This window comes from Buteo buteo, chromosome 2, assembly GCF_964188355.1.
Source record: "Buteo buteo chromosome 2, bButBut1.hap1.1, whole genome shotgun sequence".
NCBI lineage: Eukaryota > Metazoa > Chordata > Aves > Accipitriformes > Accipitridae > Buteo > Buteo buteo.
The window spans coordinates 55,916,845-55,944,123 of record NC_134172.1 but is presented as its reverse complement, the minus strand read 5'-3'; the positions used below and the strand labels follow the sequence as shown (position 1 = coordinate 55,944,123).

General features: G+C 44.5%; 1 protein-coding gene across 1 annotated transcript; it reads right to left on the bottom strand.

Moving 5' to 3' along the window:
* Positions 1-18,565: 18,565 nt before the first annotated feature.
* Positions 18,566-20,283, bottom strand: TMEM158 (transmembrane protein 158). The gene has a single exon (XM_075022517.1). It carries the CDS (start codon positions 20,143-20,145, stop codon positions 19,213-19,215), a length of 933 nt encoding a protein of 310 aa, XP_074878618.1. The 5' UTR covers positions 20,146-20,283; the 3' UTR covers positions 18,566-19,212.
* Between the last annotated feature and the right edge of the window lie 6,996 nt (positions 20,284-27,279).

The following is a 27,279-nucleotide window of genomic DNA, read 5'->3' as shown; positions in this document are numbered from 1 at the left end:
TAAAATGGTCATTGGAAAAAAGCCAGATGAAAAATGTTTTGATAATTGAAATCCAGTTTTGTGCATGTTATTTCATGCTGGTTTCTGTCAGCTCAGCCAACCAGCTTCTGGGCAAGCAGGACTGCAGCTTGTAAAGGAGCCTGTCTCAGAGCCAGGACGCCCTGGACCCCAATCACACACAGCTCTGCACAGCTCCGTCAGGCAGACACAGCCAGGGAAGGAGCCTTGGACTGGCCAAACAGTTCAATAGCCTGGGGAACTGCTTGCCCTGGGATTGGGGAAAGACCCAGGGCTCAGCTAAGAAAGCTGGAAGTGGGATTGTGGTTGAGGTTTCCCTCATTTCAAAGCCCTTGCATTTCCTTTCAGCCCAGCAGGGAGAATTTTATTTAAAAAAAAATAACATGTAATGCTGAATTATTTTAATATTTTTTTTTATTTTTTTTTTTAGAAATTCCAAATCCAGAATGATAATGTAACGAACTTTTCATGCCTCATTCAATCCTAGTGGGTACCTAAATTAATTTTTGTAGCAAATAAGTTTTTTGTCAGAGAGATGGCTTAGGAGCCACTATGCTCATTCAAGTTTCATGTTGAATTTTTTGAATAATTCAGGCAGAAACAAATATTTAGAAAATGTCAGATCACTTTCCTTTGAGTTTTTGGTGCTTCATTCTGCTGCAACATTGTAAAGATAAACAAAACAGAGGAAAACACTTGGTGGTGTCAATTCCTTCACTAGATTGGGCGGCGGAGTGGGAAAATCCACATCTTACTGCTCAGTGAATTGGAAACTAGAACCCACCTGCCCTTAACCCACTGAGCCTGTCACCACCAGGTTATGGAGTTGCTGGCTCAGTGCAATTTCAAATATTTTACTGTATTTTCAAAGAAATGTATTTTGGAGCTACAGCATTCACTTCAGAGAATCATAGAATCATCTAGGTTGGAAAAGACCTTCAAGATCATCGAGTCCAACCATCATCCATGCCCACTAAAACATGTTCTGGATTACTCCATCTACTTGCTTTTTGAAGAGGAAGACCAACTTTGTCCTCCCACATCGAGGGTGTATCCCCCAAATGCTAGGCTTCTGTGGGAAGGGGAAAGAAATATCATAACCATGTCGGTCTTCAGTATCCAGAACAAACAGTGACGCTGTACTTGGATAAAAATAATTTTGGAACTTTTTAAAGAAACGGGAATGTCACCTTTCCTCTCGCTCCCTCCCAGCTGTCTTCCACCTCCTCCGGCTCAGGCTGCAGCAGAAGTTGCTGAAGGCCTCTGTGAAATGCTTTATAAATTTTTTTATTTAACCTGAAACACAGTTTCTCAGCCTTTTCTTTTCGTGTGAAAAACAATGCTTGATTTTGGGGTCAGTCCAAGAGGGATATCTCTTTATTGTATTGTAATACAGTGCATTATTACATTCCCCCTCAAACAGCTTTCCCTCAAGAAAAAATGAAACCCTTATCCTTCCTTTGATCTCTGTGCAGGTGATAGCAGGCAATTAGCTATTTGTTGTAGGATGGTAGCATCCTGAACGCATATCTCAGCTGGAGAACCATTTGTCTTTGGAAAACTACAGTCTGCACCTTCTGGATGTAGTTGACAACCCAGCCTAACACACTGGAGTAACAGGGGCTGCCTGCAGTCATGTTGGCAAATATCAAACCTGCATATCAAAATGCAAAAGATTTGGATCTGTGGGCTTGGTTCTGACCCCCAAAAAAGCACAGACATTTTTTCCCCAATCTTCCTCCCCCTCTGAAGGACCTTCCCAGCTTGCTGCAACTGTCATGTAGAGGAGAAGGCATTCACGAATTCTCTCAACCAGGCCCTGGAGAACTACAGCAGCAGTGCCACGGGGTCCTTCTTACCAAATTCTTTTCTCAGCAGTAGTTTTCCAGGGTCTTTCCTCAGTGCTGTGGACATCCCTACAGGTGACATGCCATAAAGCTGCTAGAAAAGCCTTTCGTAGAAGCCAGTGTGATTTTAGAGCCAGAGTCAAGACATGGTTTGCTCCCATTTCTGGGACTGCAATCCTGCCCTAGCAGGAGAAGTGATGAACATTGTCCATGAGAGGAGACTGTAGTACGTGAAAAATCGTTGGGTAAGAAAACAAATGTTAATTATGTAAGCTAAAAAAAAAACCCAGTGCACAGAGAAAATCACAGGCAACTGCTGAATTTTCCTATTACTGCATCTCACTCCTTTTTACTGCTAGAGCTTCCCGTTAAGAAGAGTTAAACAACTCACATATGTGGAGATTTGCCAGGGTTTTCTTTTTTTCTGCTGTGCCAGAGGGGCAGGTGGCAAAGGAGGCTGACAGTGGTTTTATCTCTCATTAACATGAAGTGAAACAATGACGTTCTGGCAAGGATGCTAAATGGGGGAGTCAAGTCATCACAGCACGTAATTTCTCACTCAGCTTCCTCATGCTTCCCTTTTTTCCCCCTCTGGACAAGCCACTTAACCGCAGTCATCTTTAGTTGCCTTATTTTTGTGTTAGAGACAGAAATATCTGTGCATGTTTCCATGCCTACTCATATTTACAGAGTTTGTTCTGAAATCCCGAGCTGAAAAATGAAAGGAAAGGCTTGCTGATAACATGGCAGCAAAGCAGTACACCTCCTGCATCCCTTGTTTTGCTGAGTCTTATCTCCCAGGAGAACAGTTATTCAGAAAGGGAGGTCAATAAAACCCTAAAGACAAGCTAACTGAATAGTTCAGATTTCTTCTAGTCTTTAATGATGTTCAATGACATGAAATTGTTACCATGGAAACTAGTTTAACAAAGGTGTTATATGTGGTATTTCCAAGGTTCAGACAAGGCTCCTGCCTCTACCGGTTGAGTTCATTAGAAGAGGGGATGACTTTTCAATGTCTTTATGGGTCTAACAACAGCTACCTGAAAATCCACAGTCCAGTAATTAGATGTTTGCCTGAATTCACTCAGAAAGGATATCCATCGTTCCCAGTTCCTTCGTTTTTAAGTAATCAGTATAAATTTAAGATACTATTAGTTGAAGACTCTTCAGGAAATGCTAGAATTGAGTATAGCATGAAACTGGACCTACCAAATCAATTACTTTCCATTGCTTTGCTGCAGGCTATTTTAGAACAGAAAAGATATGATTTGGTCTTTGGAGATGGAGTTCATCACTTTTGTTAGATGCTGAGAAAACAGAACATTCTGCATCTTTAAGCGTTTGATGATGAGCCTACTCTCATTGTCAAAAGACATATTTCCATGGAGCATGCTTCTGAATTCCATCTGGAATTTATAGCAGGCGATTTATTCCTCATAGAATATAATTCCTGTTATAGTCTATTCCTATTCTATTCTTCACAGAATTATATTGAATAGCATGAAGAGAGAGAGAGGCAGCCTTTGGCAGTCAAGATTGAGATTTGCTCAGGTACTCCAAAACCAGCAGTGGCTACAATGTAGGAACAGAGGCAAGATCCTCTGTTGTACCAAGGTGAGCACGACCCTGCAGGAAGCCTATAGAGGCAGAGGTCTGCTAAATGCAAGTTGTGTAGGCAAGTTATGCCCAAGGACGTGCTGGCCAGCCTGCTGAAGAGATCCCCGCATGGAGGAGTGACATAGGAAGACGCTTTGAATAATTCAACGGTAGCTATAAGCAGGAAGGGACTGTTTGGTTGGGGGCAGGGTGGGCTGGTGAGAAGGACAAGGAATGATAGGTTTGAATTACAGATGGTGAAATTTCAATTTGGCTTTAGGGGTGGGATTCATCTAAGCAAATGTAGACATCTACCGTGTAGATACCCTACCTAGGCTTCACCCACAACAGTAGAAAGAGTGAGCATGGATCATCTCACCCTAAAATAGGCATCTAAAATAGTGCTTTCACAACACCTCCTGCTTTTCATCCACAGCAATGAGAACCTGTTTCTTGCCCCCAGCGCTTCCAAACTGGTTCCTGCTCTCACAGCCCTAAATGTTAAAGTTTGTGAACGCACCGTGTATGCAGGACTGGGACCCTTATCCTAGTTTGCTAAGCTAGAGAGCAGACCCCGAGGCAGGCTGGACTGCTACATCCAGTCAGCGCTGTGACCACAAGCCCATTTTTAGCAGTTGTAGCACATCACTGTGAGTGCTAACCGCCATGTTAGAAAGACTGCATGTTTATGCAGAATATAAATGTCCCTGTTTCCTGCTGTCGTGTGCTGGGAATTGGCTCTGGGTTGTGCTTCCTATGAGTCCTTTCAGGAGGAGAAGGGGAAGAAAGGAAGAGGGAATGTCACCTTGGTGAAGGACAGGTTTTCTCTTGCAGTTCAAGCTGACAGTGTGGCATAGAGGTCTGGGCACCATCATGGTTTTGGAGATGTGGAGAATTAGTGTGTAATGACCAGGTTTTTTATAATTGAAGCGAAATTATAGCTTAGGTTGTCAGAGGGTAATAACTGAAATTAATGCACTGCTCAAAATAATACCTTCCCTTCACCATATTGAGTTCTGTGCCAGAGACGCTTCTTTTCCTTTTTATGTAATTCTTTATTCCAATATTACCTACGTGAAAGGCCAACAGCAAAATTGTCTTCCTCGCAGTGAGCTCACATGCACGCGCACACACACACACCCCTATCTGCTCCTTGTTTCTTTTCCTTTGATAGCGCCTGTAATGAAAACGCAGGGATGCTTGTAAGGGCTAATGGTAAACAGTAATAAGGGTGCACATTGGTACATTATTATTGTCCTTAAAGAAAAAAGCAAATTGCAACAGCTGTATCATGAGGAAAGAAAAAAATCTCTCCAGACAGAGCAAATGAAAATGACTGTGCTCTGCCCATGCCTGTTCTAAACCACAGAACTCAAAAGGGCTAAAGGTTGGTTTTAATGATCTCTTGATGAAGTGTAATGAAGGATACTTTTACTGCCCAGAAAGTCCAATCCCACAGCACATTTTACTTACAGAAACTCTCCGAATGTTAAGCCATGGATAAGCCACCCTGCCTTTGAGACTCTGGCAAACTTCTGTATAGTTTATCAGATACAATAAATAAATACCAACCAAAGGAACAAAGAAATGAGCCAGGTAAGTGCACAGACATCAGGTCAGCACACTGGCACTTGTAAAACATGGAAAACATATGTTACACCACCAGCACAGACGTTAAATCAATACCTGAGAAGATGAGGTGTTATCAGGAGGCAAGCAGCTATAGATATCTTCTAGTTTAATTGTATTTCTGCACCTCTGTAAGCTATTAGAGGTGAGTAAATATGCCAGTGTGAAGGCTTAATGATGACTTACTCTAGCGCTTCTGTAACACTTTCCATCTTCAGAGTGCCACCCGTCTGAGACATGTAGGTAAATATTAACCCTGCTCTACAGCTGACTTATAAATAAGCTATCAGCAGGCAGGTTATGCTGGCAGGCTGCAGAGACTAATTTATAGCTCAGCCATGGAGAGTCACTTGGTTTGTCTGCACCTCGGAGTAATTTCATACTGTCAGTAGTCCTTCTTCAGCCTGCGGATGGAGATTTCGTTGTCGGCCAGCTCCTGCAGCAGTGGGAGAATAATGGATAGCTGGCTACAGCATCCTCTGGATTTCATGGCCAGCCCTGGGCTGCTCAGGTCCAGTCTGCCAGGCCAGTTTGTCCCCCAGCTTCTTAGCAGTTGCTAGGGACAGCCAGGGGCACTTTATTTTACCTTTGGAAGAGCTTTCTTTAATTTGCCAGAGAAAAAAAGGTCCTGACCTCATCTTCCGTAGTGTAAATCAGGAGAAACGATGCTGAAACCACTGGGGTTGCAGCATTAGGGCCAGAGTGGTTACAAGGGAATCAATTCCTTATTACTTATTGATCACGCAGAAGATCTGATTCTTGCTGTGTTACAAAGAGAGAAGAAACAATCAGAGAAGAAAGGACATTTCATTACAGAAATAAATGTTCAGCACGGATTGTTCTAAAGGCTAAGGGACTGCATAAGAAATGATATATGGCCACTTTTAACATCTTCCCTGGTAGGCTAACAGCACTGTAACACACTTACGACATCTATCATTTCCTAGCTCACTATAAACAGTTAAAAAGCAGGTCTTTAGACTTTCTGGACACCAGCTTATTGGCATAACTCTTCTTGCTGTCTAGGAAACGGGATGCCGCTGGTGATCATGGATAGGTAGGGAAGGGCTGTGGGGTGGATGGCACCCAGCACAGCCACCTGTGGGGTGCTGCTGTGGGCAGCCCAGCTGTGTGGAGCGGGAAGCAGTTGGCAGAGCATGGCAAGACACAGCTCTGCTCCCAGTGGGGGGAAGAGCCAGCAGCAGCATTTGGCTTGCAGGCTAAAGCACACACATACTGAGGTAATAAAACTGTTTTGGGTAAGTCTGTTTAGCCTGGAAGTACTGAGATGTTAAAGGCGCTTTACACCACTATGCATTAATAGGACAGCTGGCCAATGCGCATTTTCATTCCCTTTCTGCTATTTAACTTGCCAGTGACACTTTTGCTCACTGCACAGGCCAGTATTTGATAGCATCATTAGACAGTGTGATTACATCATAAATCACACTGCTGTTCAAGCAAATCCCCAGCTCTGCAGAACAAACATAGACGTGCCCTGTGAATACCTGCATGTATGTCTGTGATTCTCTGTCTTCCCTGAGGGTGAAGGTTATATTCAGTCCCATTCTTCTCTGAGGGACTTCAGAGAAATCACTCATTTCAGTTGCAGTGGCTAGTTAAACTTTTTGTTCGCTCCTTTTAACTCTGTGAGAATCATGAGTCCTGATGAGGTGGAGAAGACAAAAGCTATCAGCACTAAAGGAACAAGTCCTTCCATCTTCCAAGTCTCCCATCTGAAAAACTTGAGTCCCAAGAGTCAGATCAGGGGCACGGCACGGCCAAGAAGCCAGCAGTGAAGGATGGAGTCAGAGATCAAGCAAGATCAGGTGAAGTGGTAAGGAACAGAGAAGCAGGTCGAAGCTAAGGGGTTCAGAGGCAGAAGTAGCACACAGAGCCAAAAAGTGGGAGACTGAGCCAACAAGCAGAAACAAGAATCTGGAGCATAACGGCAGCCCAGAGTCAGGCCAAGCAAAGTCAGGGCATCCCAGCAGCCACCCAAGGACAGTCTAGGGGCTGGTGGCCAGCTGTGCCTCCACTGCCTGCAACCCACAGGTTTGGCTCAGAAAGCCCCCAACATTTTGGGTGGTCAAAAGTCTTTGGAGCAAGAGGAGTGGTGAGCCCGTCAGAGACCTCCAGCAGAGCACTGCAGCAACAGCACTGCACCTCTTACGTTGCACCATGGTAGCACCGCAAGGGTGCAGTAGAGCTGAAAACTCACTGGGGTTCCTGTGAGCAAGCACCATGATGCCACACACTGGGCATGCTGCTGGGCCACGGCCTTAGGTGTTGACTTGTGCCTGCAGCACGTCAGAATGAGCTTGCTGAAGTTTGTACAAAGAGGTACTCATGCTAGCATTTGCAAAGTCTGTAAGTAAAGTCATACACTGCCTACACCCTCTCAAGGTCATGGTCAATTCTGTGTGAATCATGTTACCATTCAGATACTGTGTAGTTCATCACAGAGGCCCAGTTTTCATTAATACTGCCTTCAATTATTAATCAAACACATGCTTTTACTATCTGTCTCATACATTTTTACATTAATTTTTTGCATTTCTTAATATGCAGACGGTAATCTGATTCCAACTGTGACCTTTAATACAAGGCATAGCTTGTTTTTTAAATGCCATTTTCCATACAAAGTACACATAAGCGTAACGTTATTAGACACAACTTCTGGTTATTAATGACACAAAGCACAAATATCCATGCACAGAGACTATAATCAAACGCACTGCTGAATTAAAATACCAGTCATGTTAGTGCTAATCATTCAGACCTTTGGGCACAAGCAACGTTCACGTAACGTGTTAGAGCCAGGAACAAATTGCTCTGTGAGAACAACAGTGGTAGTTGGTTTATCCTGCCTTCATCTTCCAACAGGGGCTTGGAGAAAAGAAAATTCAGGATATGCAATGAAATACATGACAAGAATATAGTCTTATTCAAAACCATCGTGCATGGAGTATTCTGATACTTGGGTCAGTGAAAAGAGGAAACCGTTGAAGTTGTGGTGGGGTCTAGAAGCCAAACCGCCAATAAGGAAAAATAACTTAGGGAAGGAAGTGTGAAACCTTGAAAATGCAAGAAGCCCAGAGTCACGTGGAAAAGGCAACGTCAACACCAATGCCCTTCAGCCATGACATTTGGATTCCATTTGCACAGCACCTTAAGGCGCAAACAACCGCAGAAAATCTTACTCAATCGAAACACTTTTTAAAAATTCTGGCTGCCACAAGTAGCTAACAAACTGAAGACTTTGTTTTAGTGATTAATAATTGTTAAACACCCGAGGTGCTCCCTAGCCAGTTACCTTCAAGAGCAGAGAAGAGCAAAAGTCAAGAAAGCATGACCAAGTGCATGGAAACCGGAGTTAGCCAGAGCAGCTCTAAGTGCCTCTTTAGACCAGCCTAAACACAGGGGAATTTTGCCACTTTTTCTGTGGCAGTGCTCCCACCGACAGCCATACTAGCACAACGTGGTAACTCTCACCAAGCAGCCACAAGAGGAAAGCAGCTTCTCAGATTTGCCCCAGCTATTTGCTCCATGGACACATGCCCACAGGGGGTTCTGCCTCCGAAGTGGCACAGAGGTTACCTTGCAGCGGTGATCGTGACCGCTGCCCTCAGCCCTCGGCCTGCCCTCTCTCAGAGGTTTCACCCTCCTGCCCACCCAGGAGAAGACTCAGCTCTTTTGGCTTAGTGGGGTTAACTGGCACGTACTGCAGCGCTGCCGGGGGAGTCAATACACGGTACTTAGGGAAAGCTGCGCTGCTGTGCGCGGTACTTTCCATCAGTAATGCTCTTCATGTCATCTATTCTTTCAGTATATAGGTTTTTCCTATACTTTCTCTGAAGTAACTCAGACCCCTATATTTCAGTTCTCTGAAGTAACTCAAAATCCTACAGTAATGTAGAAACTTAGACACCTCAACACATTTATTTATGAAATTCTTCAAATTCTAACAACTGCCAAAGCTTAAATTAGGAACAAAGGAGTTGATACATCCTCCTTTCCTTATGCTTTAGCCAGACTGACTGTTCAGTGCTTTGAACTGGTGAATAGAGATCAATTTCTTAAAATCATTGCAGCGAACATTGATTTCATTCTTTCCTGAATTCGTGCTCCACACTTGACAGCAGGCAGCAAAAGGAAACCTCCAGCACCCTCTGTTCCTGGGCTAACTCGAAGCCTAGAAGGATTAGCATTGCCTGTAGCAAGTTTTTGCTGAATTGCTAACATACTACATTGCTTCCTAAATAACCACAACTATAAACATGCTGAGCAAAACCAGACAGTACAGCAGCTGTAGGAAATGAAGGCTAGAAAATGAAGATAGTCAAAGCAAAAGAACATCCTGGACCTTTTAAACCCTAATATTCAAGACAGGCTTATAGATAGATGAAGTATGCTTGTATCATTGAGGAACTCAGAGTAGTAGTTTGAAAATATTTTTTGTGCATTGTCATGAGTAATTGGTTTTACCCTGAATGTGGGCTTGGAAGATACTAGGAAGTAGCTAAGTGTAACTATTATTTGCCAAGTAATAGCAGACAACACATGCTTGGGAACTTGCTGTGAATGCTTTCTGTTGCTACAGTCAACCTGTAGTCCTCAACACTGAGGAATCTGATATTTTAAATATATTACAGAAATGTATTAACTCTTTGATATTTTCTAGCTTATGAGCTCTCTAAATATCATTGTTAGAAGGATTTAACTGGGATTTTAAGCAGTATTTTTGTCAGAAATGCCATTAACATTACTCACCATCATAGGTTTCTGACTATCTTTTTATATGTAACAGAAGAAAGACAGCAACAGAGACAACTTGATAGCCATGAAGATACTAAATATAGTGCAGTTATCAGCCAAATCACACATAAATTGATGAAATTAATTGGGAAATTTTCAAAAGGTGATCCTATTCCTGTCACTATGGTAAAAGATCTTCCAATCACACAGTTACACTGGGGCTGTTCTCATGGCCATCAGCAGTAGTTACATGCACAGAAAATGGTTCTCAGTTTTGTTTTTGAAGAACTGGATCATTCAGCATCTGTGCTTCAGGGGGTTTGTTTTTCTTACATGGGTAAAGCCACTGATTTCTGCTTCACTGTGCTCCTCTGCACATGTAGGAAAACAGATTAGCCAATGTTGTTTTCTTTCTGTATTTTGTGTGTGGGAGGAAGTAAATCTCTCTGACCCATTCCACCCACGACACTTCAGTTACCACTGGGCAGCACCACTATCAATCTCACTGGCTGAATTCAGGGACCTCAAAATTGTCACAGGCACAAAACCTTCCAGATATAGGTGGAAAATAAGAGTTGTCTTCTGTCTTAACCCAGCATGGGCTGGTGCCTGTAACTGTTACGATGGCAATCTCATGGGGAGAGGACATGAGTCTCTGTTTCAGAACTGGAGATAAGTGACATTTTGGAGGATGAGATTTGTCATGGGCAATCCACTCTCGCACCAGGGTAGCTAGAGAAAAGCCTATGGAATTACATTTTATATGCAGGGCAAGGGAGCATTCCCAGGTAGTATCTACAACAATTCCTAGGCAAACTCTCAAAAAAATAATAAAGCAAACCAAAAAGGCCTGCAAAACTGAGTATACATTAAAGACACCAGTATATGTCTCATATAGTGTACAGACACTTCTGAATAGCTCAGTTAAAGATCTTTTCTGCTCAAAATGGGCTTTCAGGCTAAAGCCTCATTAATTTCCTAAATTGTGCGTGTGGTTTTCCTTAGCTGTCCCACATGGACCCATCAGGAAGTCATAGCTGTGGAGTGTGCCATGGGCATGGACTGCAGTCAACTGAGGGCAAGTGGAATGAGAGATCTGTTGGCAGTGGTCCTCTCCAGAAATTGCTCCCAGTACAGCTGTATTAGTTTTTGTGAGAAACTGCTGCTTGCGTGGGCCTGCTGTAAATTAACTCACAGTAACATCCACCATAATTGTGCTTCCAGGCCAGAGGGGAAGGTCATGTGTGGCTGGGGTAGAGCACAGAGGCATAAGACATCTGTCTTCATGTTCCTAGCCCCTAAATTATCCTACAAATAGATAGTGGGGATTGGGGTGCCATGGGAAATCCCCATCTTGGGGAAGGGATGTGGTGATGCACATAAACATCATGCCCCAAAAGTGGGTTTCTCTGGGTTAAGCAAACAATGTGACCCTGCATCATTAACTGCTTTACATGTCCTGGAGGAAATGAAAAAATCTTGAGAATTCATAGTAAGTATTGCCTGAAGGAAGTAGTTTCCAGTTTCCATTTAGGAGCCACTACATTGCTGGCATAATTAGGCACAGCTCACATTCCCCAGAGAAAATGTGATGAAACACACAGTGCAAGAAAAGAAATTAAATAGACCCATGATTAAATCTCCACCAGCTACCTCCACACCAATTTTTTCATAGAGTCACCTCCTAGAAAATATTTCTTACACCTTGGGGGATTCTTTCATGTACTTTTGGGTTAATGAGAATCTCCTCCAGCAACATTCATCACTTAGTAATGATTTGTTTTTAATATATCTGCTCACAGCAGCACCTTTCAATGGGAAAAGCATTTCCAGAGTACAGCTATTGCCTAGCTAAATTGTGGACAAAATTGTGTGGAATACCTTAATTTAACACCACAAGGCTCAAACCATACCCTTAAGTGCAAAAAAGAACAGAGAAGGAATAAAATCATGTTCATGTTTTGCATTTTTATTGTGCTTCACATGCTCAAAACACCATATGGGATTTAGCTCATTAATCCTTTCACTACCAGTATGAGAAGAGTAAATATTATTTCCTCCACAGCTAGAGAGACACAGACAGACATGTTGCTTTCAGTAGCCCTGAGCCTCACAGGCTCCAGCGTGAGCTGTATACATTTATCATCTTTTAAAAGCAGGCCTGCAGTGAGTTGGCCTGGCCACTCAGCCATTTACTCGTAAAGTCAGAATGCTACTAAACCAGCACTTGAAAAATGTGCCAGGTCCTCTGCTCGTACAACTTTTCCATGTGCCATCATCCAGGCAAAGGCCTTCAACTTCTGCGGAATCCAAGATTTAATTGAAAAGTAATGTTTTTGAGCCTGTAGTTGCATACCTGAGCTGACTGTAACTTTAAATGCTGATTCATTCCTAAGTGAGATCACTGCTTCTCTGGCTCTGCAGGGCTTCCCCAAGGTGGAAGACATCTACCTTCAGTTAGAGCAGAAGGCAGGGTGAGACACATCCTGACATTTTGATCAAGAATACGTGGGAAAGGTGGCATGTGAGGGCTCCCACAATTCATGAGATAGGGTTTGGGGCAGGTGTGTGAGTGAAGGGTTATTCAGAGACAGGACTTTGAGGATTAAGGAGGAAGGACACTCTTCAAATGGGCCCACTTCTCATCTACCAGAAGAAGACACAGTAACTCAGGACCCTGGCCAGTGTCTGGGGTAAAAGTGTGAAAGAAGTCCTGTGACCACAGGACCAGTGGGAGAGACAACTTTGCACTTGGGCTTTGCCCTCCAAACAAGGTTTCCTGTTCACCTTTGTCTTGTAGGTGTCACGTACCAAAGGCATGAGAGGTGCAGTCTGAATGGGTGGCGAGCACAGTGGAAAAGCAAAAGATAGCACAGTTTCCTGGAGTACTTTTTTTATAGCTTGTTGATAAAGGACATACTTGTGGGAAAGACAGGTGAGAAATCTGAAGACAGAAAATGTCAAAATAAAAACATTCTATGGAAAGAGAGAAGGGAAGAGGGAGATAGTAAGAAAGAAAGAACAAATCTTAATGATTAATTTTTAATGACAGAAGACAAATGGAGAGAAGCTTTGGAGACAATGAAGATAGGGACAAAAAAGGAAAATTATGTAGGTAGTCTTTAAAATATATGAGTGAGAAAGTATTGGCAATATAGATCAGAATGCTATAAACAGCATACCAGCAGGTAGTCTTGTCAACAGCAGTGGCCCAGCCTGGGAGATACAGTCACATCAGCGTTACTTCAGTTCAGGTAAAAAGCTTTAATACAGTTATGATGAACATTCTTGTGCTGGACAATGAGAAACCTGTATTTGACATGGATCAAAGCAAGATATGATTGAAGAACCATATCCATTCCATAAAAACGACTTTTAGCATGTTTTCCTCACAACCTCAGAGAACATCTGAAGCAAAATTAGAGCAGATAGTATATGCAAGAGAGAGTCTTGCCATTTCGTTGTTTGGTTTCCAGCAATATGTAGAGTGATTTCTCTTCTCTTTTTCTTTATGGCATGGTGGTTCCACTCTTAATTTTTCTTGAGCCTCCCATTTATTCCCAGGCTCTTACTCTCTTTTGCCATTATGGGCCAGAACTGCAATCAATTATTCAAGCAAAGCACTGAAAAATTTGATTGAATATGAAGTACGGAATCAAGTTCCTAATTCATCTTGTGTCAGCTTTCTTTTTTTCTCTATGATCTTAATCGCTCTCTTTTTCGCAGTTGATACTTCACAACTTCTTTGCAGAATGTGCTGGCACATTTGCTCTCATTTATGCTTTTTCTATGTTTCCTTTAATCCTCCATGCTCTTCTTCTGTATCTCCATTTTAACCACTTCATGTTGCTTAGCAACACCCAGAATGACACCAAGGTAAGATCCCTCTGCTTCTAGCAAGTCTCACCTTACGAAGAACAAAAATATAACTTAAGACTACACTCCCAGTGAATTCACTTCCTCAGAACAGCATTGATCTCAAACTCATGTCTCATTAATCAGATGTTTTTCTATGAAAGCTAAGAACAAGTCAAACACACAGAAACACACAGCGTTTCATAGGATATTTGGATCTTCCAGTTTTGCTCTGACATTGGTAACCTGTTGAGATAATAAGAAAGCTAAAATAAGAGATAAGGTTTTAGATCCTGGCTTTCCCAACATGCAGATCCAGAGACTCTGATTGTCATATAAATTATCAAACTGCTACACTCAGTTATGAATCCAAACGTTATAAAGAGTTGGAAGATGTTTGGATTGTGAGACTTAGTCTAGCCACAAATCTAATTAAACACCATCCAGACATTTCCAGTAAACATCTTTAATATCCCAGATTTTATACCAGGCTGCTTTCTCCCTTGGCATAATAGAACAGAAACAAAACAAACAGGCTAAGCTACTTCTTTTTTTTTTAATGTATAATTGTTTCAGACAACTTATTTAACCAGATCTATTATGAAGATGGAACAAGAAATGTAGTACCTTATCTGTCACGAGCTGTTATCAATTCCAAATAACAGAAGAGATTTTTTTTCCCCACAAAATCACTTTTGCAAAGTGAAACACTCAAATGCACTTCTGATCTTCATTGAAATGTTATACTTCTGAGGGGAAAAATGGAAACCAATGTTTTTGTTTAAAAACATGTTTTTAAAAATCAGTTACTGGTTAAAAAGATTAGTTATGTTTTGAAATCTGATGACACTTGGGATTTGATATTTACACATTTTCCCAGAATTATTAAAAATATTTTTTGAAAAATCAGGTCCTTTCCCTGCAATATGTTGAAAAAAACCCAATATTTATTCAGTAAAATTCCTTGATAAATAACGGGCACTTTTACACCATCTTCAGAAAGAAGTTGATTTCCAAACTAGCAAGGCCCTACACTGGACTGAGAAATCCTGGCTTTGGATTTATAAACTATGTGTACAAAAACCAGAAAGGAACAAGAATGTAATACCTACTCTTATATTTAGATATATGTCTTTAAAATAGATTCTTTGATCTTCAGTCACACAAAACTTCAATTAACTATTTGATTTCACTGGGCTTTTGTTCGGCCCCTGGGATCACGTAATGTCAGCCCTGGAGATACTTATATTTAGCAAGTGGAGGTCACGATGAATAATACTTACTCAACCAACTAGGGCTTTTAATTAGGTTTTTTTTTAGGACCTGGTTCAGTCGCCCTTACTCATATTGAGTAATATTCACTGCATAAATAGTACTGCTGTTGCAGTCATATTAATCACCTAAAGCACTGGTGAACTAAACCCTGAATAAGTAACAACTCTCACATTTATCCAAGTATGGCAATTTTGCCCCAAATATCCACATACCTCTTGACATACAAAAATGCTCTTGATTACCGATAATCTATTGAACAGCAATATGCTTACATAATAGAAAATTATTATTATACTTTACTACATTTTTTGTATTTTTATTATGGGAATCAATGTGGCACCAAGTAACAGCAAAACTGTGTCCATGCTAAAACTACATGTTGATCTGTACACTTCTGCTTCTAGTACATCTGTAAAACGTAACTAAGAAAATATGTGAGGGAGAGAGATTCAATTCTGAGGTCTGAATATACAGCAAAAAAAATGTACCAGTCTAATACTAGCATACAAGCCTACTACCTTCTAACACTGAATCTCTCTCTGGAGAGAGTTCCCAGTTCCTGGAATGAAAAAAAGTCTGTAATAGAGTTGAATTACATAAAAAGGAAATCAAGAACTACCTCTGTTTCCAGGTATCCCTTGCTTTCCAACAAACACACGTACATAAATAAAGTCAGGATAACTTGCCAGGAAACACAATCCAGCAAATTGTTAGTGAAGGAAGACCAGTATTACTTGCTCAGTATTATTTGTTTCTCACCATCCTTTCTCTCCCTTCTGACTTTCTGTTCTACACAGTAAGTTCTCATGTATAGATGTATGTATATGTATGCATATATATGCCCTACCTGAGTATATGAAGGATTATATTTGGTGACTAATCTGCTCTCGTGCTGACCCTCCTACCAACTGGTTTTAAAAACAAATCCAAATGAATAAAAATGGCTTAGAATCATCCCCAGTAAAGAGGCAATAAAGCTCCACTGCCAGTGAAAAAGAAAATAAATAGACACTTCAGTGTCTAAAGTTGCAATCTAAAACTAGCTGGTGTGCAGATGTATCATTTCACATTGCTCTGGGCTCAGCTCTTCCAGGTTTGATGCAGATGAAATTCCCACAGATGCAGGGGAAAGCTGCGTGTACCTTTTGTTACTCAGAATTACCGATTACGTAGTGTCATAGTAGCAGCCACAGCTCTGGGAGCAGGGTTATTGACCTTACATGTAATAGTGACTGAAGAAAGCTCACGGTCTGCATAATGCATTTCCATCCTCTGTTCTTTACAGGAGAAACCCTGCTGCCACCACACTGAAACCCCAGGGTTCAGGGAGTTAGGTCCAGGCTAAACCCTGTATATCAGGTCATCTCTGCACCCTCTGCAGGCACAGAAACATGGGCTGTCCTCTCTCTGCGAAGGGAACGTGCTTACCCCAAGGGTTACTGCGATCTAAGGAAACACTTCCCCTAACTCAGAAGCGCTCTTTGCACATCGTGTCTGAGATCAGTACTCCCTAAAAACGTCGCAGGTTTTTGTATTCTGGGCAAGATTTGCCTTTTGGGTGTCTTTATTTGTTTAATGCCATCCCTGTGTTTTAAACATTTCATGTTTTAGCAGATTTTTAACAGTAGCTCCGCTTACAAGCTTATTTATAGAAGAACTACAAGCAAATCTCTTTTCCATCACAGTTTTTAAGTGAAGCAGCAGAATATTCTGAGTGGCACTGCCTGTTCACAAGGTTTGTATTCAAGCTGATATAGGTAGAAGACACAAACCATTTTGTACCAGTTTTGCTGTACCACCTGGTAGGTGTCTGCAAGAACTACAAATAATAAACCTTTAATAACTGAAGCTGCCCGTTTCAGACAGTAACACCATTCTCTTGCTTATGTTGAGGCAATTCAGAAAAAAACAACAGCATGTCACTGGTGAAACTAGGATAAGCAAAAAAGAGATTCCAACCTTGAGTTTAAACACCGGCACTGGGTCCCTGGATCACAGGGAGTGCTATGCATCATGCGCTACAAAGCCAGCAAAACTTCCAAAAAAAGTTAACTCTCTGCCTAAATGTATCTCATTCAATAGAAGAAACTCTCTGCCTAAGCGCACCTTCATTTAAAAGAAGAAATTCTTTCCTAGTATGGCAACTCTTCTGAGGTTTATTCCATATGTAGAGCAGTTCTCTTTCAGGAGGGTGTTAACATCAGCTTCGTGTTCTCTTGCTAGCCTTCCCTTTCAGTATGAAGAGGCTTCTCTGTCACACGAGGCATTACAGGCAAGTAACCGCTCTCTAGCATGTCGCATGTCTGTGCACAAAAGAATTTGCACAAGGCAGAAATGACACTATGTTTTTCACATCAAGGAAAGAAAAGTGGGGATCTGTAAACGAAGTGTACAAGGAAGGTGCCCTTTGGATCAACAGGTCAAATGAACATTTCTCACAGTGACTGGTTTCTCTAATTTCTGAAAACAACACTACTGCAGTGTTTACTCAAGTGACATGCCCATTAATATCAATAGGAGAAACAGTGGGTTTAGATGTAGCCCAGTAACATGGAACATTTTAAAATCTTCATTTATTTATGCTGTTTGTCAATCTTTTTCTCTCTGCGTTTTGGTTTTTTTTTTCCAGATAGCATACACATAGACCATGCATTTATTTTATTTTGTTCTCAGTTAAAAAAAATAGGAATCCTAAGAATTTAATCCTTCCAGACTTTTCATTCAGTCATTTCCACCAAACCACAGGGAAGAAAACAACATTACAAATACACCAAATTAGCCCCGAGTGAGTTCATGTGTTCCTAACAAATTAAATCCATTGATGTTGACAAAGGAATGAGAATTCATATTGCAGATCTTTCTCACTTAGCTCACATTTTGGTTTTAGAAACTTCAGCTGGACTAATCATGTCTAAGGCAGATGAAACAAATTATTCTAAGGCCAAACAGTTGGAAGTATACAACAATGGTATTTCAGGCTATGCAACTGTGTGTTCGACAAAGAAAGAAGAAATCTTGTGAGTCTTTCCTCTTTGCATGCTTGCACAGCAGTAGCCGTGGTCTAGTTCTGGACCGGCAGCTCCTGCCTTCTCTCCACCCCACAGGCTTTCTGTGAGCAGCCCTGCAGACCAGTAGATGAAAAAGAGGTACGATATTACCATGCCTCCAACAAACACACTGCATCCGAGTTGTTTTTGTGGAAGTCAGAGACTCGCCCCCATGCTGCTTTTAACACACCTCAAAGAGTGGCCCTTTTCTTTCCGGGACCGAAAGCACCTGACCTCAGACTGAGGAGAAAGTCATAGTCGGTGGAGCTGTGGGAAGTAAATGGCCTTGGAGGATCTCTGGCACAGACACGCTCCACCCCACCCAACCCCGGTGTAGGCATATAGACCTAAATCTACTGTATGGATAGGGCAAACACCATTCAGAAAGGGACTGGGGTTCCCCTTTTTCCACCAACAACCCTGGTAACATCATATCATGAGGAAAGAGGAGCTTCGCAGCCGGTTTGCAGAGAGGGAGGCCGGCCAAACCCTCTGTTCCCCCCGGGCGGAAACAGACCAACAAAAGGCGATGGTGGCTCCAGAAAGAAAACCTCTGTATTAAAAGCCAAGTAACGCGGAGCTACAATAGTAAGTACACACTATCTCAACTGGGACATACAGTGTAAAAGGTTCATTAAAGTTCAGCTTCAGCAATAACAATATATATACTGCTTCAGTTCTCAATCCTGCCAAAAAGAGACTTCCCTTCCTGTAAATAAAGAAAAAACCCGCTCAAACTGTACTCATATACAAAAAAAGCTACTCCGACTACCACAAGCGCGGTTGAATGGGAGGGTCTTTTATTTCCTGCGTTGATTTGGGGGCAGTGGGGTGGAGGGGGCTTTTTTTTCTTTTTTTCTTCTTCTTCTTTTTTTACTAAAAGGTTCGTTTAAAACGGGTATTAAAGATATAAAACGAGCACACAGGAGCCGGTCGTCTCCGGCGGCGGGGCGGGCGGCGCGGCGGGACGGCTCCCCACGGGACGGCTCCCCACGGGACGGGACGCGCCCCGAGGCCGCCGCGGCCGCCCCGCGCCCCGCGGCCGCCCGCTCCCGCCGCGCACCCTGTGACACGCTTTAAACAAGAAAACCACGACAGAGTTTGGCCCGGCGGGAGGCGGCCGCCCCGCGTCCCTCCACACCACACGACGAAGAGAAAGGGGGGGGGTGTGTCACCGGGAGAGGCTACTTGGCGGCGGCGGCGGCGGTGCCGGCGGCGGTGCTGCGGCGCTGCTCCATGCCGTTGGGCAGGAAGCCGGCGATGATGGGCACCGGCCAGATGAGGGCGGCCACGCTCCACACGATGATGACCAGTGTCATGAAACAAGCCACCAAGGTAGACTCGATGGGCTTGCGGTTCATCCGCCAGCCCGGCTCCCCCTTCAGCTCCTCCAGGCTGAAATCCAGGCAACAGAAATTCAGCGGTTCCCCTTGCAGCCAGTACTGGCCGGGCTCCGCCGCCGGCGGGTAGGAGAGCGAGGAGGAAGAGGAGGAGGAGGAGGAGGAGGAGGAGGAGGCGGCGGCGGCCTGAGGCACGGCGCCCCGCAGGCGCCCGACCCGCCTGCCCCGCACCCAGCTGCAGCCCACGCAGAGGCGCAAGTCCTGCTGGGCTCCGCCGGCCGCCAGCCCCAGGTGCTCGATGAGCAGCGGCGGCCCGACCCGGTGGAAGGCGGCGGAGAAGAAGGCCCGCCCGTGGCTGTTGGTGGAGAAGAGCAGGAGGTCGCACTGGATGCCCAGCGGGCGGCTCCAGCGGACCAGCAGCGAGCTCAGCATCTGCCGCTGCACGCTGATATTGCAGTGCGGGTCCTCGGCGGGCTGCGGCTGGGGACGTTGCTGCTGCTGCTGTTGCTGCTGCCCGGAGGAGGTGGGAGCGGAAGGGAAAGGCTCTCGGCTAGGGGCAGCCGGCGTGCCCGGGCTGGCGGTGCTGCCTTCCTCCTTGCTTGCTGCCCCGTCGAGGTCCATCTCGACGCTGGCCAAGGAGCGGGAGGAAGAGTTGACAGGGGGCAAGAAGAGCTCTTGCTCCTGCTCCTCCTGCCCGCTGGCAGCCGCCGAGGGGCTCCAGCCCTGGCAGGGCGGCAGGCAGGCGGCCAGCAGCGCCGGGAGGAGCAGCGGCAGCATGGCATTAACTTAGAGCCGGAGAGGAGGGAGAGGAGGCGGAGGAACGGGAGGCTGCATGGCGCTGCCGGCTGCCATCTGGGAAAGGAGGCACGCCGCTCTCGCCGAGAAAGCGAGAGAAAGGGAAGGAGGGTGGGGGCAGGCGAGGGGGTGGGAGCGGGGCTGGGGCTGCCGCGGCGGCGAGGCGAGCGAGCCGGGAGCCTCGGTGACGGCAGCGGCTCCCCCCTTCCCCGCCTCCTCCGCCCCCGGCCCGGCCCGGCAGCGCCCCAGCGGGAGGAGCCGCGCGCCCGGCCGGCCCCGCTGCCGCGCCCCGAGGTGCCGGCCGGCCCCCCCCCCGCCCCGCGGGCGGCGGCAGGCGGAGGCGGCCCCTCTCCCCTCAGGCGGGGACCGCTCTCCCGCGCCGCCCGCCGCCATCGCGCCGCTCCCGCCCCCCCGCCCGCCAGCCTCCTCCCCTCCTCCCCTCCTCCTACGGGCGGGGGGACGGGGGTGGACCGCGGCCTCCCCGCTGCGCCGCCGCTCCGCCGCCGCACCGCGGGGGCTGCCGCGGCCGTGGCCCTTCTGGCCCCTCGGGGGGAGAGCGGCTGGTCTGCGGGCCGCGCCCTCCCGCCGCCCACCTCGGGCGCAGAGGAGGGACGAGCGTCCAGGAACCGACCGCACCCGCTTTCACTTCGACTTTATTAGGAAGGGAGAGGGACGGGGGACGCGCGGAGGAGGAAGAGAGTTTAGCCTGTCAGATGGGGTGCAGTGCCTGGGCCCTTCCAGCCGGGCTCCCCGAGTCCGGGCTCGGCCGCAGGAGCTGCGCCCGCAGCCGGAGGTCGGCAGCCCGGCCGGGGCTGAGGCATCCCGCGGACAGCGGGGGCAGTCGGTCCCGGTAGCAGAGATTTCAGCGTGGAAGCTTCTTAGAAGGAGCACAAAGCTACCGAGTGTGGTAGCTGTGAGACTCGGCTGTGTTTTTCGAAAGGCTGCTTTATAAGCATGGCAGTTTATAATCGAGCTAGGTACTCCAGCTTGTTTCGTGACCCTGTGCTGGCTCTAGTATTGCTCTGGACACAGGTTGAGGCTTGCTGGGTTGCAGTTCGACACTTGGAGTCTCGGGGAGGGACAGAACCCGATGACGCACGTGATGAAACATTTCTTAGCCTTCACCTTGGGCAGAGGGTGGAATGGAGTCACATTTTCCTGGCAAGCATCCAGAACCGAGACTCTCTTCTTTGCCTTTGTGGCCCCTTTTTGACAAATACAGACACAAAAGGGAGACACAAATACAAAACCTAGGCTTTCCCAAGTATATATGGGACAATTGATGTAAACAATAGAACTGAACTCCGTAAGGCGCTCCTTTGAGGTTGGCATTGGTCCCATGTCAGACACGGTCCCGCGTCAAAAGTGACAGGTGGACACGTTCTCCTTCAGAGAATGAGTTACTGTAATATCACTCTCAAGTCTTTCAGATGAGTGAGGGTAGTGAATGAGGGTAGAGAGTAGATTTTAGATTTGCTGTAATTCAACATGAATGAAGGTAGTGAATCAGTTTTCTTTCAAAGCCCATGCCTAAATATATCATGACAAAACCCAGAGCTGCTTGCCTTCTATTCAAAAGAGACCTAAGCACCAAAATGGACTTGCGTTCAGTCCCAAATTAGCCCAAAGAGTATGGTCTACCAGATGTCTGTAGTTTGGCTAGGTTTTTACTTTGGCTTATTACAGAGAAACATGCCCGATGAAGCATTCAAAGCAAGCTGTCCAGTTCCAGTTCTGGGTTTTTGCTCAGATGTCACAATACAGTTAATATGTTTTGCAGTGCTATTTCAATGTCTCTTATTGTAAGAGTTCTCTGATACCTTTTACAGTCCCTTGAATGTGTCTCTACATGCATCTCCTGATGTCTTCTGTCACATCCACAGCCCCACACATTTGTGTGGCTGTAAGTTCTTCTGCTGCAGTATGTCTATAGACCCAAAGCCAGATGAAGAGAGGGCTAGTGTGTAGCAAATAATGCCAAAACTGTGCGACCACTGATATGCACAAATTACATCGCATTGGGATTTTGGCACAAAGGACTGGAAATGAAACTAAGCCTCACAAATAAGATTCAACTCCTGAACACTGTTGCAGTATGTGGGTGGCAAATGTTCTGAGGCAGAGCTTCAGTTCTTTTGGTCTCAACTCCCAGCACCCAGCTGAATGCAGTCAGGGGTATTGCGAAGAAGTTTGGGGAGGGGGAGTTGGGCTAAGTCTCTTTTCCTGCAAGGAAAGATAACCTGCCACAGGAAGGTTAAATGCATTTAGCATCATTTATACTACCATAGCAAAGAACTAAAAAAGGGCAATTTATTTCAGGTTGGAGGTGCATGGGTGCCTCATATCTATTCCTCTTCATCAAGGAATAACTGAGCAAGTAGGTAGAAGAAGCAGCAAGTATGTTAGATCATTGGATGATAGCCACTGTCCAGCAGGGCCCTTTACAGATATTTCATTTATAGGTCTATCAGATATAATTAATCTCTGCGTGGATTCAGTCATTCAAAGAGGTTGCAGCACACTTGGAAACTCTTTATAAGTAGTATAAATATATAGCTTCTGTGGTTTTCAGCCATAAATCTTAAAGAACAAAGTAGTTTTATGGGCGGGGAGGCTGAAGTATAAAGAAATCAGGGGCCAGCCAAAGGTGACCTACGAGTCACAGACAGATCAGGACATAGATTTGTAGGTTTGATTCTGTAGCTATAACTAGAACTATAATACGCACTGTAGGTCACAGTAGCATTTGTCAGTGTGGTAGAGGAGGTGTGAAGTGGGCTGTAATGATGAAATTTTAGAAGGGAATAATGAGGTAACAAGACAGTAGGAGTTTCATGAGACAGACTGCAGAGCTGTTGGGAGGATGAAGACTAATGGTAAAGGACAATCAGAAACTTTGAGAGTTGTTTCAATGACATTTTAACTAAACAACTTTATTAAAATATCACTTGGGAAATAGTTCAAGTAAGTTGACATCCAGAATAAGTATTTCTGCCCAAGTGCCATTAAAATTGCATCTCATGAGGGTGCTGGTTTAGAGCCTGAAGTTTCGCTGCAGCTAGCAGAAACTGACCCTAAGCACTTACAGATTCCAGAAGGAAACCCATAATTGCATTCAAGTCAAAAGCTTGTGATCCTCAGGCAGCGTTTCTCAATTCAGCAAACTTAGGTTGATCTGCACCGAGGAAAGGGAGTAACTGTGGAACTTTTCTTGACAGAGGATGTGCTTTTGAGGTTGTCATTTCTGAAAGGAGTTGCATGTGGGAGAGAAGATGGGAAAGTAACGGGGCAAAGGGTTGGATACCCAGCTCTAACATCACAGAGATATTTTTCTGTAGAAAGACACCTACTGTCAATTACAGGAGAAAAGATGTTACAAGCAAGTAAGTATAGTGATGCGCTACCGATCTCTGTAAAAGTGCCAGGTAAATAAGGAGAATTTCACAGTCAACAGCTGAAGAGGGGGCAGGGTCAGAAGAAAGAAGTTGGTACTTGACTCCTCTCAGAAAAGAGCAGTTTCAGTTCTGTGAAAGGAGTAGGATCCAATCATCCTGGGGATTGTTATAAGAGAGATACTTATTCCCAGCTGAGGAAAAATGTTTCTGTCATATAATTTAGAAGGCTTGACTGGCTAATGGTTTCACAGCTGATGTGGGGGGAGAATCTCAGAGTAATGTGGAAGTGAGCTGGTCGTATGATGGTTGTAGAATATGCTTTTTGAAGAGTCATTGATAATCAGTGGTTTGCTGGTTGAGGAAGGAGCTGAGGGATGTTTCATACTGCCTACTGACGTGTTGCTTTGGTTGTGAGCACAGTGACCAGAACCTTCACTCTCTTCCTTCTTGCTTGGTATTCTTGTGGATTTGTCAGAAATTATTTGTGATGAAACATGTAAAGGCCACTGAAGCTTCTAAAAGGGATAATAGAAGCTGATTGGACTAATCTGCTACATCATGTCAGAAAGATTTATCTGCAGAGAACAGAGATCATGCACTGCATGGAACAAGCCAGGGTTTTGTACCACTCTTTATATGAATATCAGAAGCCCAGACAAAGGGAACAGCCAGTTGGCAAGCAGGCTGAGAACAAGGGCATAATCTCTTCAGAGAAGTCAACACCTATCTCAGCAAAGACACTTACTAAGCTCACCATTTGACATGCATTTCTATCAGCAGCAGATACTGCCTCCATACCACCCTCTCAGTCATACAAACAGATGTCCCTGAAGCCGTCAAATGACCCACGTCAAAGAGCTGGGGCACATGACTGCTATTTTAAAATACCTTTGATATATATGCCCTTTTTCATTAAAATATCACAAATATTTTCAGCCCAACCTTAACCCCAGTCTTTAACCCCTTATCACCACACGCTCCTGCAAAAAGCTGTACCTGCGTAGCTGAGGGAGTGAGGTGAGGCGGCAGGGAAGGTGAGAGGGTTTGAGCGGCGAGGGCCAGGCTAGGTCTATTTAGCCACTGCGTGTCAGGATGGGCTCCCACGGTCTGCAAACCACACGGCTGATGGAGTGTGGACCAAGAGAAAGCAACTGCCATCAGGAATCCAAAAGAAGTACTGAAGGAGAGTTATCCATGGCAATTACTACAAAGTCTAATCCAGCTGCAAATATAATTGCTAGACATCAGGAAAACACATTTCAGAGCATCAGGTGTATCAGTAAGATAGAGGTCCTGCAGGATGAGGGCTCTGGGAGCTTTGAAGAGTACTTGGGATCTCACGTCCAGAACTCCGTGTGTTGTACTAGCACAGACTGAAAAGACTGCTTCAAATCTAAAGATAACTGTGAAATATACTCAGAGAATGCTAAAGGGAATGTATTAATAGGCTTCCAGAGGGTTTTTTTGTAGCATGCTTTATATAGGTTGAGGCTTCTAGACAAAGATCAAAAAGAAACAACAGGAAAAGAAGAATCTGTGGGAATGGGTATAAGAGACTAGTTCAAAGAACAAACTTTGTGCCTCCACAGCTGAATGTGATCTTAACAAGACCAGACTGGCTTGAGGTAATCACAAAATATAAAAAAAACCTATAATATAGGTTGGTTAGATCTAGTTGGCCTACAAAGAGTGATAAATGCAGTACTTTCATGTATTCCATTTATACAATGAAGTTTTTAAGATGGTTTTGACCTGAAGCAGTGTTCTTGGAAGACTGGATGCTTGTTCTTGCCTAGGTTCCCACTTGCAGGTTGAATAAGACCGTCACTCACGTGACACTTTAACTGTGAGGAGTTCCTCAACTGAACTTCCAAAGCTTAGGCAAGATTCAGCCCTGGACTATATTTATTTTGTCTTGTAACTACGCTTGCTTATTTTCTGTTTTATTGGCCAGGAGCCTGACTGTAACTATAACCTATTTTGCCTCACATATATATTTCACCAGTACACCTATCCAGTGTTGGAACTTGGCTGAAACTGGCAAATTTAGTACATTGATAAAAATAACATCCAAATTAAGTGGTCTATGCAGGCAGAACTGAGAGACCAGCAATCTGAGTCATTTTTAAGAAACCTGTGATAGGGTTAAAGGGCAATATAACAACTTTGTTCCCACCGGTGTATACACATTGCAGGACTCAGGCTTACTTTCTACCAGGTTGCTAAAGGCCATTGTAGGGTGGGTTTGCCCAGGCGTCAAGCTTTGTGTGTTCATGAAGCACAGATGTTCTGAACATCTGAATTGATCCCTGGGGTTCCGGGCAAGTCCTGACATATCACAGCCATTCTTGCAGGAAAAGAGATGTCAGCTAAAGCAGTAGTCGTTTAATGCCGACGCTGTGGAGGTACTAGGAGTGCAAAACCATTTTGTGTGATTACATATTAAATTGTTCTGCAAAATATTTGTACATAAAATAGCATTCCTTAATGACTGGTTTATGAGTTTGTCTTTGGAAAATCTAAACATTTACTACAACAATACATTGAAAAATATCTCCCTGGAAAGCATTTAGTTCTGCAAATACTTTGAGTGTTTTCCAGCCTGTTCTGAACATGCCCTGGGGCTTGCCTTTACTGTTATTTATCTCTGTTTAGAAAAGAGAACCAGGTGCAGATGCCTGGTATTAGTCTGCACTAAGCAGACGTGGGTTTGGCACTCCATGAACTTCCAGTGTGGCCTCAGTCTCTCTGTGGTTTTAAAACCCGGTTATAAAATAGAAAATCCTGCTTCCCTAGGAAGCTGCAAGACACTGGGACTGCAAAGCAATCCTGTTCCACAGGAGAGGAAGACAAGCTAGCTCACAGGTCATTTAAGAGTTGTTTTGCCATACTGCACAGAAGACACACAAACACAAGACATTGTCGATGACAGTCTGTATCCTAAAGAACAAGTGGATGAGAATTGGAGTTCAAAGGAGAGGGTGTGATACAGATCCTGTGTGCAGCTCCTTAGCCAACCTGCAGCCCTGGCCATCCTCTGCCTTGTTGTTATTAGCTGGTGCTTCAATGCTATGTGGTACCTGACAGAGACATTGTAAAGGATTCTACAGCAGGGACTTTACTGGTTTCACTGCAGGTTTTTGTCTCCAGTCATCAAGGGAAGTGTAGAATCGAGAAGCCAAAAATGGAGGGTGCAATCGACAAAGTGAGGGTGGGTGGAAGGATAACAAATACCAGGATCGGTATGAGGCAGGATTGAATTGTGAAGGGCTTTGAAAGTGACACCAAGGAGTTTGCATTTGAAACAGTGGAAGAGGAGAGATGACAGAGAACTGTGGAAAACTCTGAGTGATGTGCCCAAATGAATGAACTTGAGACAGTTCCAGGTGCTGTAGCTAGAGCAGAGATTACAATAGGGAAGATGCACAGGCCTTGGCTAGGACTTTTGGCAGAGCAAGCTGAGACAAATTGAGATACTTTGGAGATGCTGCATGAAACAAATCAGTGACATTTAAAGCACAGCAGTATCAACATCATCAGTAAAATTAGCAGTAAAAACTAAACTCCTCCCTGCCTCCAGACTGTGCATCAACACCTTAGATTGGGGCTCCCAGAGCTGCTATTGGTGTGCAGAAGACCCTTGAGTTCTCAAGAAGCACTCGGGTACCACTTGTGGTGGTCGGCATACTAGTCATATGCATGCCCCTGTTTGGGAACCCTT